Source organism: Meles meles, chromosome 6, assembly GCF_922984935.1.
Source record: "Meles meles chromosome 6, mMelMel3.1 paternal haplotype, whole genome shotgun sequence".
Classification (NCBI taxonomy): domain Eukaryota; kingdom Metazoa; phylum Chordata; class Mammalia; order Carnivora; family Mustelidae; genus Meles; species Meles meles.
The window spans coordinates 139949878-139964604 of NC_060071.1; the positions used below are offsets into that span (position 1 = coordinate 139949878).

The following is a 14727-nucleotide window of genomic DNA, read 5'->3' on the forward strand; positions in this document are numbered from 1 at the left end:
TTCAGAGCAATCTCCAGGAATTCACAGGTTGCCGTGGGACCGTTTCTAATGCCTTCACCTACCCGAAGTCCCTTCAGTGCTGTGGCAGGTACCACCTCTTGGTGATTGCTCCGTAGGAAAGACCAGTAGATCCCAGGGTCAGTGTGCACGCCCATCTCTGATGGTAGGGTGGTGAGTGCACCCGCTCATTCCTGGGAACCTTCCCCAGGGTCACCCTGGCTGCCTTAGCACCTGTGTCTGTGTACTGCCGGACCCGTCCCCACTGCCGGCTCTTCCGCTAATGCGTATTCTTTGTGCGATCTCTTTTATTTTGGTGGGTTGGAAATTTCTAGTTGTCTGGTTAACCTTGTAGTCGGGGCTCTCTCGGTGATATAGAAATGGGAGAAGATGGGTCTCAAGCAATTCCCAGAACTGCAGAGTCACAGGTTAGACCAACCCCCCGCCCCCCAGTAAATATCAGCCAATAGGTCATAAGGACATGGGTCCAAAAAATCTTGTCCTCAAAAATAAGTAAACAAACAAATATTTTATATATAGATCTTGTCCTTGCTGATGGGAAAATGAGCTTCTACAGAGTATGGGTCCTCACGGCTGTGAGACAGTAGCATCGGCACGGTATACCAAAAGAAAGGACTATAGGTGATCATTGTACTTAGTCCGCGAATTTGTTTCTTCCCGATGAGTTGTAAAGAGAGTTTGTGTGTGTGTATGATGAATGTGTATATTTTTTTTTAAGATTTTATTTATTTGAGAGAGAGAGAGAGAGAGAGAAAGCATGCACGAGTAGGGAGCAGAGGGTAAGGGAGAGGAAGGGGGAGAAAATCCCAAGCAGACTCTGCGCTGAGCACGGAGCCCGATACGGGGCTCAGTCTCACAACCATGAGATCATGGCCTGAGCCAAAATCGAGAGTCGGATGTTTAACTGACTGAGCCCCCCAGGCGCCCGAGTGTGTGTATTTTAAATAACAGCTTTATTGAGATTGTATACACATATGACAGAGTTCACCCTTGAAAATGTGTAAGTCAATGCTTTTTAGTCAATTTACCAAATTTGTTCCAATGACCATTGTCTAATCACTAGGGCCACTGTAACAGATTACCACAGACCTGGTGGCTTTAAACCATAGACATGTGTAGTCTGGAGGCCAGAAGCCTGAAATCAGTATGAGCAGGGTTCCACTCCCTGCAGAGACGTCAGGGGAGATTCTGTTCCACATAAGGATTCTGGATATCAGGACGTGGACCTACCATTTTAGGGCTAACCATTCCAACCACTACAACTGCTACCTGTTTCCACAGTATTTTTTATCAGAAACCCAGTGCCTATTAGTAATCATTCCTGAATCCTGCCTCCCCTACCCCTAGCAATGACTTATTTACTTTCTGTCTCTGTGGGTTTGTGTATTATAGACATTTCATATACATGGAATCATACAACATAAGGTCTTTGTGACTGGCTTTTTTAAATCATGTTTTCAAGGTTCATCCATGTTATAGCATGAGTCAGAACTTCGTTCCTGTTTGTAGTGGAATAATATTCCATGGTATGGAAATTCATTTATCCATTCATAAGTTGTTGAACATTGGAAGTGTTTCCACGTTTTGACAATTATGAGTAAGGCTGTTGTGGACATTTTTGTACAAGCTTTTGTGTCAACACATTTTCAGTTCCCTGGAGTGTATACCTAGGAGTGAATTTGCCAAGCCATATGGTAACTCTGTGTTTAACTTTTTGAGGAACCACCAAACTGTTTTTTACCATAGCTATATCGTTTTTCCATTTTCATTAGCAATGTAGAAGGATTCCAATTTCCCTGCATCCTCTCAACACTTATTGTATGTCTTTTTATTTACCTCTTTGCTGTTAGATAAGAAGTGGTATCTCATTGTACTTTTGGTTTTATTTCCCTAATGACTACTGATGTCGAACATCTTTTCATGGCTTGTTGGCCATTTGGGTATCTTTTCTTGGTAAAGGTCTATTGACATCCTTAACGGATTTTAAAATTGGGTTATTTGTCTTCTTATTTTTAAGTTGAAAGAGTTCTTTATATATCCTTAATATGTCCCTTATCAGATACATGGTCTGTAAATATTTTCTCCCTTTCTGTGGGTCTCTTTCTTTTTACTTTCTTGATGGTGTTCTTTGAAACACAAACATTTTTAATTTTGATGAGGTCCAATTTTCTTTTTTTTTTCTCTTTTTCTGTTTTTTCTTTTTTCTCTTTTTCTTCTTTTTTTAAATTTTTTTTTAAAGATTTTATTTATTTACTTGACAGACAGATATCACAAGTAGGCAGAGAGGCAGGCAGAGAGAGAGGAGGAAGCAGGCTCCCCGTGGAGCAGAGAGCCCAATGTGGGGCTCGATCCCAGGACCCTGGGATCATGACCTGAGCCGAAGGCATAGGCTTTAACCCACTGAGCCACCCAGGCGCCCTCTCTTTTTATTCTGATTGCTTTTGCTTTTGGTGTCATATTTAAGAAACTGTGCCCAAGGTTATGAATATTTGTACCTATGTTATCTTCTAAGAGTTATAAAGCTTAGCTTTTACATTTAGGTCTGTGTTCGATTTTGAGTTAATTTTTGTATGTGGTGTGAGGTAAGGGATTTAACTTCGTTCTTTTGCCTGTGACTACAGTAGTCCCTCCTTATCAGTGATTTTGCTTTTTTATGGTTTCATTTACCCATGGTCAGCTGTGGTCTGGAAGGTCACCTAATGCTGTATCACAATGCTTATGTCATTCACCTCGCTTCATCTTAATCACGTCGGCTTTTTATCATCTCACATCACCCCAAGAAGAAGGGTGAGGGCACCTGGGTGGTTCAGTCAGTTAAGCGCCTGCGTCTGGCTCAGGACATCATTTGGTTAAATACAAAGAATTAGCCCTCACATTAATCACATTTTTCAGAAGAAACAGAATACATTCAGAATCACTGATTGCTTTTCCTTCGTCTTTTTTTTCTTGAACGTGTAGGTGTCTGAGTCTCTTGTGTTTCTTCTTTTACACTGGGTATGGGCTGTTTGAAAACTATTTCATTATCTTTCTCATCAACGTTCATCTTAGCCACTTCAGATTTCCGTTTTTCCAAAAATGTTGGCGTACAAACTGGCGTGGGGCCCTGGCTATCCACAGTCTTTTCAGGAGTGGTAGGAGTATGTGAAACCTTTGAAACCTTTCTCTTCTTCTTCTTCTTCGATAAGACCTGGCTATTTGTAGATTCTGAAGACCAGTATTTGAAGCATTTTTCTCCTTTCTATGTAAAATCAGTGAAGGAAAATCATAATCAATTCCTTTTTTAGCTAATTTCTTCCTGAGTAATTTTTCCTTCTTTTTAAATCGCTCCTCCATCTGTAGCTTTTGAAGAAGGGTCCGATTCTGATTATACCGTTTCACTGCTGGATATGATGGCTTTTTAAATGGACCATGCCACTCTCTAAAAAGTTCTTTGTGTACTTTTTCAGGTGGTATAAAATGACACTTTAAGAGTCTTTCACCAAAAAGGTAGTTGTTCATCGTGTCAGCAACTATCTTGGCAACATCTTCAGATGCAAACTCCACAAAGGCATAGCCTTTACTATTTCCAGTCTGGGATTGAGTCTGGGATTGAGTCCCACATTGGGCTCCCTGCTTTAGTGAGGAATCTGCTTTTCCCTCTGCCCTTCACCCTGCTTGTGCTCTCTTTGTCACTCTCTAATAAATAAGTAAAATCTTTGGAAAAAAAAAAAAAGGCAAAACAAGAAGAAGGGTGAATATAGAACAATAAGATTTTGAGAGAGAGAGCATATTTATTTAACTTTTATTATAGTATATTATTATAATTACTCCATTTCATTAGTAGTTATTGTTCATTTCTTACTATGCTTAATTTACAAATTAAACTTTATCATAGGTATGTATGTATGTGTAGGAAAAAAATATATAGGGTTCTGTGCTACCTGCAGCTTCAGGCGTCCAGTGAGGGTTTTGAAATGTATCTCCCACGGACAAATGGGGACTCCTGTATCTAGTCTCATTTGTTGAAAAGGCCGTTCTTCTAATTAAATTGTCACCCTTCTCAAAAAGTAATTTACCATAAATGTAAGGGTTTTTTCTGGACTCAGTTATACTCCACTGGTTTATGTATCTATCCTTATGCCAGTACCATTGTTCTAATTACTGTAGCTTTGTAGTAAGTTCTGAAATTACAATGTAGAGAGTCCTCCAACTTTGTTGTTGTTCTTCCAGATGATTTTGGCCGTTCTGGGTGCTTCATATGTCCAAATGAATTTTAGGAGCATTTTGTTAATTTCTCCAAAATAGGCAGCTGAGATTTTGATAGGGATTGTGTTAAATCTGTAGATCATTTTGGGGGGTATTGCCATCTTAACAACAGTAAGTCTTCCAATTTATGAACATGGGCTATCTTCCTGTTTATGTGGGCCTTTTTCCATTTCTTTTAGTGATGTTTTATAGCTTCTGTGTCCTACATCTTATTTTCCCACACATTCATTACAGGGTGAAGTAACTATTATGAAGAAAAGAGTTTTCTTTCCTTAAAGTATCTGACCAGATTTCATTTGGTTGAACTGTGTAGGGATATTCCAGTATTTTCAACCTACAAAAACAGCAACTTCATAGGCTTCAATCTAACACTTCCATTACTTGTCTATAGGCTGATGAGAATAGTTAATATATTAATTAATCTCAACTATTATTATGAAGAGATCTGTAGATGCACTTCAGGTAGCAATGTCTTTCTTTTTAAAGAGTCCAGACTGTAGGTTAGCCTTGCCCATGAGATCATTCAGAAACCCAGGTTCTTGGGTCCCCTGGGTGACTCAGTCTGTTAAGCATCCGACTCTAGGTTTTGGCTCAGATCATGATGTCAGGGTTGTGAGATTGAGCCTTTGTCAGGCTCTGCACGAGCATGGAATCTAGTTGAGATTCTCTCTCTCCCTCTCCCTTTGCCCCTCCCCTGCTTGTGCTCTCTCTCACTCTCTTAAAAAAAGGAAAAGGAACCCAGGTTCTTTCTGGGTCCCTTAGTGTATTGTTCTTGTCTGGACGGTTACATCTGAGTGACTTACTTCAGCATTATATCCTACAGAAACAGAGAAAGAACTTATTCACTGCAAGCAACTTGGCTTTAATTTGGAGACAACCCAGAAGTTGTGCGCATCTCTTCTGTACACACCCCATTGCGGGCTCTTGGTTACGTGGGCACACCTGGCCCCCAGCGAGGGAGGCAAACTGGATAACTGTGTGTCCAGCTAAAACTCTTATTAAGGAAGAAGGGGAGAATGGATCTGGGGGATAGTCAGCCATTTGCCACACTCAGCTTCCAGGCTGCCGCATTTCCTGCAAACAGTGATATATGGGAACACGAGAGATGGGCCTTTAATCCCACCTTCCTTGAGCCTGCTTACCCAAGTGGCTCCAAGTGATCTTGTACCTGTAGCAGAGGAAGTCTTGTGGCCGTTGCTGTAGGTACAGCACGCATACACGGTAACGGTATTTACCACCTACACAGATGCTTACGAGCTAAATGCGGTGCCTCTTTTTTATCTCACAAGAATCCCCAGAGTAGAGGACATTACTTCTCTTTTACAGATGAGGTGGCAGAGGCTGAGATGATTTAAGTCACTTTTTAGCCAGCTGGTAGAAGTGAAGCTGTGATTAGAACTCGACATGTCTCTGGATGCCTGGGTGGCTCCGTTGGTTAAGTGTCCGCCTTCAACACAAGTCATGATCCCAGGGTCCTGGGATCGAGCCTCACATTGGGCTCTGGGCTCAGCAGGGAGTCTGCTTCCCTCTCTCCTTCTGCTGCTCCCCCTGCTTGTGCTCTCACTCTCTAATAAATAAATAAAATCTTAAAAAAAAAAACAACTAGATATGTTCTTAAACTTTGTGCTTGCAGCCCTGCCCCATCCACATACTCTTGTCCCTGTACTTTGGGCGGCCTCCTCCGGACGACTGGCCCGCCATGCCTGGCGCCCAGCAGGATGTCCCAGAGAGGGCCCAAGCATGCCTAGGAAGTTGGACAAAACTCATTCCCAAATGGACTTATAGTCCATTTACTCATCTAGGAATTGTTTATTGAATACTAATTCTGTGCCAGGTACTAGGCTGAGCCTGTGTCTGTCCCCCACCCCTCCTGGAACTCCCTGGGGTCTGGGTCCTCTCGGCCTCTGCTTTTACTAGGTGCCCAAGGCCCGCTGAGTCTTAGTGCTTGTCAAGCATGTGGTTCCCTGGGCCTCTTCCACGTGCTGTGACGGAGGATATGTTGGTAACGGCCCAGATCCTCAACTTCTCGAGCTTCCTCAGCTGCTTAGACCGCCTCAGGAGTAGTGGACGAAACCTTTCCCTCCGGTTGTGCTGTGTAGCTAGCGCAGTGGTTAGTGGTCTCCTGTAATGACTTCTTGCCTGGTGTCTGTGGGATGAAGTGGAGGCATTTTAAGTTTTTAAAATTGCAGAAGTAAAATATGTTGGTATGTTCACCGTCGAAGAAAATTAGAAAATATGGATGGAAAAAAAAGGGAAAAAGAAATCACCCTTTATCCACTTCTAAAGATAACCTCTATTAATATTTTGGTGCCTTTATTTCTGTTCACATGCTTATCCGCCCATCCCTTAAAATGGGATCATTCTGTTTCATAAGCTGCTTTTGGAATACAATATAGCGTGAGCATACTACCATATCAGTAAATATTTATTCTGTCAATATATTCATGTATATATTAATAAATCATCATTTTGAATGAGGTCTAGTTAACAAGAATAGTTTTATGTTACTTTACAATTTACAGAGTGCTTTCTCATGTGGTTGTTCAACTAACTTTGCCCAAGATTTTTTTTTCCTTTTTTTTTTTTTAAAGGTTTTATTTATTTATTTGACAGACAGAGATCACAAGTAGGCAGAGAGGCAGGCGGGTGAGGGGGGACTCAGGCTCCCTGCTGAGCAGAGAGCCCGAGGCAGGGCTTGATCCCAGCACCCCAGGATCATGACCTGAGCAGAAGGCAGAGGCTTTAACCCACTGAGCCACCCAGGCACCCTGCCCAAGATACTTTTTTAAAGGTTGGTTTATTTATTTGAGAGAGAGAGAGAGAGAGAGGAGGGGAGGGGGGCAGAGGGAGAGGGAGAGAGAGTCTCCAGCAGTCTCTGTGCTGAGCATGGAACCCGTCTTGGGGCTCCGGAGCCAGAATCAGGAGTCGGATGCTTAACCAACTCTACGACCCAGGGGTCCCTGTGTGAAAGATTATTGAACAGTGTGGTTTCTGGAATGTGGGGTCACAGCTGATGACCAAGTGCAGAAGCCTGTTTGAGGAACACCTTCTCCTTTCAGGGCGTGTGTCTTAGCGACGAGGTCGGTTAACAAGGAAGCTCATCCCAGTCCAGCTCAGGCGTGGGTCTGCTGTGCCTTTGGCGGGGCTGCTGTCCACTCTGATGCTTTTCCTCACTTTGACAACATGGAACACCCCTTGCTGACCTGTGACCCCACCAAGTGATGGAAAGGATTTCCATACCCCTGGAGGTGGTTAATTATCGACACCGGGTGCATTCCCCAGGGTTTGGGGTGAGCTTGCAAGGACTCCTGGGAAACCGCTCACAGCACTGTGGGGGCTGGCGGCTCTGCGGGGGGAGGGGCTGGGGCGGAGTCTCAGCTGAGCTGGTACTTCCGGGCTGCTTGGACGTGGTCTTGAAAGGGCCTCTTGACCTTCTGTCAACTCTGGGAGGGCTTCAGCGTAGGTCAGACCTGAGGTAAATCATGGGGACTTGTTCTGGCCCCTCTCCCTGGGGCTCAGACCCCTCCACCGTGTCATTCTTTAGTTCCTTGCTTGACTGTATTCCTGCCAAAGGAACGCCAAGGCTTCTCTTCTGTTCCCACCTTCGGTTACAGAAATAGAGGAATATTGGCAGAGGAGGACTTACTGTTCACTCATTCCCGGAAAGGCTTCTTGCCTGAATGCCGGTGTCCCTCGGGCTCTCGGCCGACACTGCGGGCTTTCCCTGAGTCCCACCTGAGGCTTTCTTGTTTCCGGCCCTTCCCAAGGGGAAACATACAGCGTTCACTAGCCGTACGTAGAAGCTTCTGGAGAAGTAGTAGCCGTGTTATTTATCCCTTGCCGCTATTCTGTGAGGTGGGAAGTGCTGTCTTGGTTGCACAGGTGGGGAGAACTGAGGAACTTCCTTTCCCAGGGCCACACGGCCGTGAGTGGTAAAGCCGACTTTGACTCAAGTCTGTCCGAATCTTTCCTGAGCAGCGTTCAACCAGCTCCTCTTAGTTGTGGGGCCTTTCACGTGGAGCAAAATGCAGATGAACAAAGAAACAAGCCAAGTGAGAGCAGAGCTACTGTCCTTGAAACCGAGAGAGGAGGAGTCCCTGGCTTCTCCCTCTTCCAGGTGGCCTGGGACAGCTCCATGGAAACCGTCCCAGAGCCTGTGCAAGGACGGAAAGGGGACAGAAAGAGGACACCTGTTTAGATCTTTGAAATACTCGACTGTCTTTCCAGGTAGTTAGGGCTCCGATACCTGTCATCTTAGCCTTGATAGAGGAGAGGGGTTCTGGGGGACTTTGGGCTTTAATCGCCCAGAGCGGAGGTTGGCAGGAATGCCAGGAGCAGACAGCTGGAGATGAGAGTCACCGTGAGCTCCGAGTCTCGACAGCGCTGAGAGTTCTCAGAGTCCCTCGGCAGCAGCTGCCCAGCACCACCACCGTCTGGACGAGTCACAGTAACGGTTTGGCAGGAAGTATAACAGCGCAGTTCTCTGTATCCACGGCTAACGCCCGGGTACGCGGTGCGGCCTGCAGGCCCGTCCGACCATGAGCTTTTCCCCACACCCACCCCCCAAGTCCTTTACTGTGTGAGCGCCTGCTATGTCCACAGCCCTCAGAATGCAGAGATTAAACTACTGTCCCCGCCCCTGAAGAGCCCATAGGCTGGCACACGATAACCGCTGTACACGGCTGCCCGCACAAGGGTTAAGTAACACCTGCGAGTGTCAGGGAAGGCTTCCTCAAGTGCCCAGCGTGGTTGCCATCGGCCTCAGAGTAAAACCCAGCTTCCCCGTCAAGACGAGACCTGCAACTGTCTACCAGGCTTTTTTTGGTGGTTGAGAGACATGAAGAAAATGGTGGTATTTGGAGGACTCACCGAGGGAAAGCCATCGTCCAAGGAGACTGGCCAGGCCATTCTGGGGGGCCGTGTGCAGGGATCTTCTGGGGCAGTGACTGGCCTGTTGCTCTTCTTGGGAGCCAGGCCAGGCCACTTGGGATTCTTTGAGGGCAAGGCATGCCTTGTACATTGCTGACCCCTGTTTCCGGATCTCTGTCTTTCCTTATCTAACAGTCAAGGTTCAGCTGTCTCCTGCCCCGATTCGGGTCTGGCCAGGAGCCCATCTGCTCTTTGTGCACTCATGGTATCTCTCTTGTGACTCATCTCTGTGTTCTAATTGACATTTTTTTTCTGTTCCTCTCACTGGCTTCTTTGTGGACAAGATCTGTATGCAGCATCCCAGTGCCCAGCCTTGACCTTGATGCATAGTAAATCTTTAATAGATGTGTAAAATAAATGAATGCATGGTGGTGCATTTGGATTTGATCTTGAAAGACAGTGTATCAAGCAGAAAAATGGTAGATGGGGATCTAGAAAGAAGGAACTGAGACTTGGTCTGGGGTCCATCATGACTTACTTATTCCATGTAGGCCCTAAGTTTCTCTAAAACTTGTTTTTGTCATCTGCAGAATGGTGATGATATTTATCTTGCAGGTTCATAGTAGAGATTCAAGATGATGTTATGAATGTCGTAGCTCCTCCTGCATACAAAGTACCATGATGAAATAGGTATTGGGCTTACTTTTTTTTAAATTAAGTAATCTCTGTGCCCAATGTGGGACTCAGAACTCATGACCCTGACATCAAGAGTCATCAGCTCCATCAACTGAGCCATGTTTTGCTTTAAAATAACATGACTTTGGGGCACCTGGGTGGCTGAGTCGGTTATGCATCTGCCTTCGGCTCCGGTCTGATCCCAGAGTCCTGGGACCACACCCCGCATCAGGCTCTCTGCAGGAGCCTGCTTCTCCCTCTCCCTCTGCCTGCTGCTCCCCCTGCTTGTGCTCTCTCTCTCTCTCTCTGTCAGATAAGTAAGTCAAATCTTTTAAAATAACATGACTCTGTTGGAAACTACTGATGAGTATTTTTTAAAATTTGAGATTTGTGCTGAAAATACAAGGAGAGCCACTGGCCGAACTGTCCGTGGCCTTATGGGTGCTTGTCCTGGGAGGATTGCTGTTCCTGGAAGGACTGAACACTACATGAGTTTTCCTTGTTCAGATTGTGAATTCATAGAATAATTATTCTAAGCTTTGTGCTCCCCATTCTCTGACTCGCAGGACACATGAAAGGAAAATTCTTCATGTGGATTTGAAAGGTCGGGAGGAAACTGAGGTCCTCAAGGCTGATGCGCTGTTGTGCTCTTCCCGTGTAGGCTGCCCTTGTGTGACTTTCTCCTTCGAATTACACACGGTCTCAGTTAACTGATCAGGGGCAGGAATCTATCTGGCCTTGGGGTATTTAAAGGATCCTGTGACAGGAGGAAAATCTGTTTGTCTAGGTGGTCAGCCCTCCACATTTCTAAAGCTGAAAAAACGTATCTGTGATGAAAGCTGAAGTTTTCTCTTTTTTAAATTTTTTTAAGGATTTTTAATTTATTTGACAGACAGAGATCACAAGTAGGCAGAGAGGCAGGCAGAGAGGAGGAAGCAGGTTCCCCGCTGAGCAGAGAGCCCGATGCAGGGCTCGATCCCAGGCCCCTGAGATCATGACCTGAGCCGAAGGCAGAGGCTTAACCCCACCCAGGCGCCCCTGAAGTTTTCTTAAAAGGAAAAAAATGTGTTCTTGGGATGCGGCCTCTTCCTCCAGAGTATTACATCAGCAGGAGCAACAGCAGAGGAGCGACGGCCGGCGAGCGCTGATTTAAACCCTCGGAGTGGCTCAGAGACTCTCACGGCCTCCTCGTGAGAATGGAGTTGTTATTTGCACTTTGTAGTTGAGGAGTTTGAGGAACACAACTTTGAAACTAAGCGTGCCCGACTCCAGGGTTTTTGCTTCTAGAAGGCAGGCCTCCTTGTCTCCTGTCTGTGTCCCATTAGTGCGTCTGCTCTGCTGGTCTCCCTCCGTGCCAGAGAGAGTGTGACTAGCTCGGAAAGGCCTCGTGAGCTCTGTCGGTGAGATCACATCGGTGGCAGTCTGAGATGGCTTCTGTCTTCTTCCTCTCCTCAGCTACGGGGTGCTGCTTTGGGAGCTCTTGACTGGCGAGGTGCCCTTCCGAGGAATCGATGGCTTAGCCGTGGCTTACGGAGTGGCCATGAACAAGCTCGCCCTTCCCATTCCTTCTACGTGCCCAGAACCTTTTGCCAAACTCATGGAAGGTAAGTGACCGCTGACTGGAACAAAACTAGAGCAGCACTTGGGTAGATGTCGGACGATTCTGCCAGGTCCGTCCCAGAGAGAGGCGAGGAAGTACACATCAGTCAGGGAGGAATCCCGCGGGTGGTGGAAAGAGCCACTTTCAGATGATGTGGGCGCCTGCTGCGCTGATGTCACAGGCGCTCCTCTGTCCATCCCCAGGGGCTGCAGAACTCCACTTAGTAACTAAAACCCACTACTCAGCACGTCAGTATTTTATTATCTAATACAAAATGAGAAGGCATGGCAGCTTCTGTTTTTAAGATCTCTGAGTGTTAATACACTCATCTAGATGTAATCATCTAGAAACGAAGAATATCCGAGAAGAGAACTCTAGGAATTACCTGGGCAAACCCTGTAATTCCCTGAGCGAGAAATCGAAGCTGAGAGAGACAAAGTGCACTCGGTTAGCTAGCGAGTGAGCTGAGAAGACGTAGCGCTCCCCCTTCCCAACACCCAGTCCAGGCATTTTTATCTTTGCCTCATTATCATCCCATTGACATGGGGAACGCTGGCTCATTTATTGGTGGGAAACTGAGGTCCAAAGTCCAGTCACCACTGTCAGGACTGGAATTGTGTAGGAACGTGGTAAGTCCTGGTTGTCGAGCCTTGTGCCAGCAAACCCCTTGGACTTGCTTTTCTGATGCTAAATCGGCAGGCAGAGTCGGTTGGGGGCTGCTGCATCTGTTTCCACGTTCACTCTGGTGGTGAGCGTGGGCAGCTTGCTTTCCCCGGGCCCTGTGTGTGGTTGCCGAAATCCCCGTGTTTCTGTTTCTGGAAAGAAAATTGTGAGACAGTTTCCTGGTAAATAAGGTCACGTAATATTCTGTCTTACTCCTGTCTCTGTCCATTGGTGCTTTCTGTCTGCTCCCGTGTCCCACACAGACTGCTGGAATCCTGACCCTCATTCACGACCATCTTTCACAAATATCCTGGACCAGCTAACTACCATAGAGGAGTCTGGCTTCTTTGAAATGCCCAAGGACTCCTTCCACTGCCTGCAGGATGACTGGAAACACGAGATTCAGGAGATGTTTGACCAACTCAGGGCCAAAGAAAAGGTAAATAAAACAAGAAAAAAGGCATGCGTTGAATCAAGTGGGCATTCCCCACTGGGCCTTCTCCGCTGGGGCCTCTGGACCGATTCTGACACAAGCATCTTCCTGCTTAGTTTGAGGTGACAGCACCTTTTTCTTCCCGACGTTACATAGCGAGAGTTCTCCAGGCCTCAGGTGTGACCCGAAGTGGTAGAGACATTTCCTTTCTTTCTGGGATTTGGCAGGAACAAGTTGGGCGTCATGAGCCCAAAGTTCTCCACACGGAGTATCTGTTCCACTGTCCAAACCAGAGGAAGAGCGCCACTGGGCAGGCACCAGCAGGAAATCAGAGAGGGTTCTAGAAACGTTTCTTGGTTCTGTAGTGGACTTGCAGAGTGGGGGTTACCTGGAGACAGGGACGCTTCAACACTGAACACAGTCATCAGCGCATCCTGCCACTGTCTTTGGTATCAGAGTCAGAAACAAAAGATGGGCTGAAAATACTTTGGTTCTGAAATTATAGGGTGTTTTGCGTGTTTTTACGAAAAAGGCTAAAGCCTGAACTGACTGAGGAGTTCAGATATTCTTAGCTTACTAGAGATCTGCCATGCGTTTTGGTGGCATTCCTTACGTGGCTCCTCTCCCGGCCCCCGGTGTCTGAGGAGTGGTCCGCGTCCACGGGGGGTAGGGGTGGGGGAACAAGCGCTTACGTTGCTTCTACTCGGGCTGGGCTGGATCTAAGGGCTAAAGCCAGGGACACAAGCCACAGCCACGTGTCTCCTCGCAAATTTCTTTTTTCCCTCCTCGTTGCCCACTCGGGGCATTTGGGAAGCAACATGATAAGAGGAGCTGAAATTATGTACATCTTTATGGCTTCTCAGTTCTTTCCCTTGAAAGACGTGATGATGGAAGAAACTTTCATCCTTTATATCCTGCCGTCTCGTGGCCCCTGCCCCCCAGCATGTAGGCAGGTGTCCCTGTCTTTCTCGTCCTGGGCAAACCTGTCTGCAGTCACACAGCCAGTAAGCGCAGAAGCAGAATCTTCCTCCTGGGTCATCTGATTCCAGAGCCATCTTCTCTCCAGTATCGTTGTTTGCCGCAACAAACGACTTACAAATCATTCCTGAAGCTCATACGAAGAGATTCACCTCTTCTTAGCCACATAGCACTCCTCAACCTGGTGCTACTTGGCAAGTCAGTGAGTGTTCCACAGGGGAGTGGACTGAGCTTATGACAGCTTTTTGGGCCCTGGGTGGGGGGAAGGGACCAACAGTGACTGAATGATTGAAAGAGGCTGTTCCTCAGGCACCCGGGCGGCTCAGTCAGTTAAGCATCTGACTTTGGCTCAGGTCATGGTTTCAGGAGGACGGAGCCCCACAGTGAGCCCCCCACCTAGCAGGGAGTCTGCTTGTCCCTCTCTCCGCCCCCCTACTCATGTTCTCTCTCTCTCTCAAATGAGCAAATAAATGAAATCTTAAAAAAAGAAGAAGAGGAGGAGAAGGAGCTCCTGTTACTAGTGCTGTTCCGAGTAGACCCTCGTGTTGCTGGCTCTTGAGGTTGTCGAATCACTTGATTCATGGTTTTCTTGCTTCCGGTTGATGAAATTGTAAGGGTACCTGCCAGTACGAAAAATGGAAGTTGGATTTTGTCATGGGTAGTTACTAGGAGAAGCCAAACCAATTCTCGTAACCGTCAGCATTCGCAGAGCGCGCACTATGTGCTAACTATGTGCTATGCTCTGTTGCAAAGCGATTTGTAGGGATCCTCACACAACCTCACAAAATAAGATAATAATTATCTTATGTAAACAACTGTGATGTCAGTGCAGTTAACTCCGTGGTCCTTACAAGGCCCGCGGTCACTCGCCCCGGGCCACAATTCGGGCAGTTTGTTCCAGAGTCCTGGCTCTTAACCACGGTGCCCTGTCGTCTGTCCATGGTAAGACTCCGAGTGGGGCAGGTGAGGTGAGGGATGGATAATGAGCTTTCTCTCTGGGGACATGCCTCCTAAGTCATTGTGTGCCGTGAGGCGATTTGCATACGAGGAGGCGGATCCCCGATGGGTGCTTCACAAGAAGGAGGAGACTCACCATGTTGGAGAGGCTGGGGATTTATGGTGCCGTTGGCCAGTATTCCACGAGTGTCCTGGTTTCTCGTGTCAGTCAGCTCATTCCCAGCTTGTCTCAACTTAGTTTCCAGGTATGGCGGTGATGGATTTGTCTCTGGGCTGGGCTCTGCGTTCC

The 14727-nt window shown here is 46.7% G+C and overlaps 1 protein-coding gene across 1 annotated transcript in view; it reads left to right on the plus strand.

Annotated features, from left to right (window-relative positions):
• The window catches only part of MAP3K9 (mitogen-activated protein kinase kinase kinase 9), a 73759-nt gene that overhangs the window by 41548 nt on the left and 17484 nt on the right, over positions 1-14727 (plus strand). Inside the window, exons 4-5 of the mRNA XM_046008529.1 lie at positions 11263-11411; positions 12334-12509. Coding sequence (XP_045864485.1) covers positions 11263-11411; positions 12334-12509 — 325 coding nt within the window. The remainder of the gene's footprint in view (positions 1-11262; positions 11412-12333; positions 12510-14727) is intronic.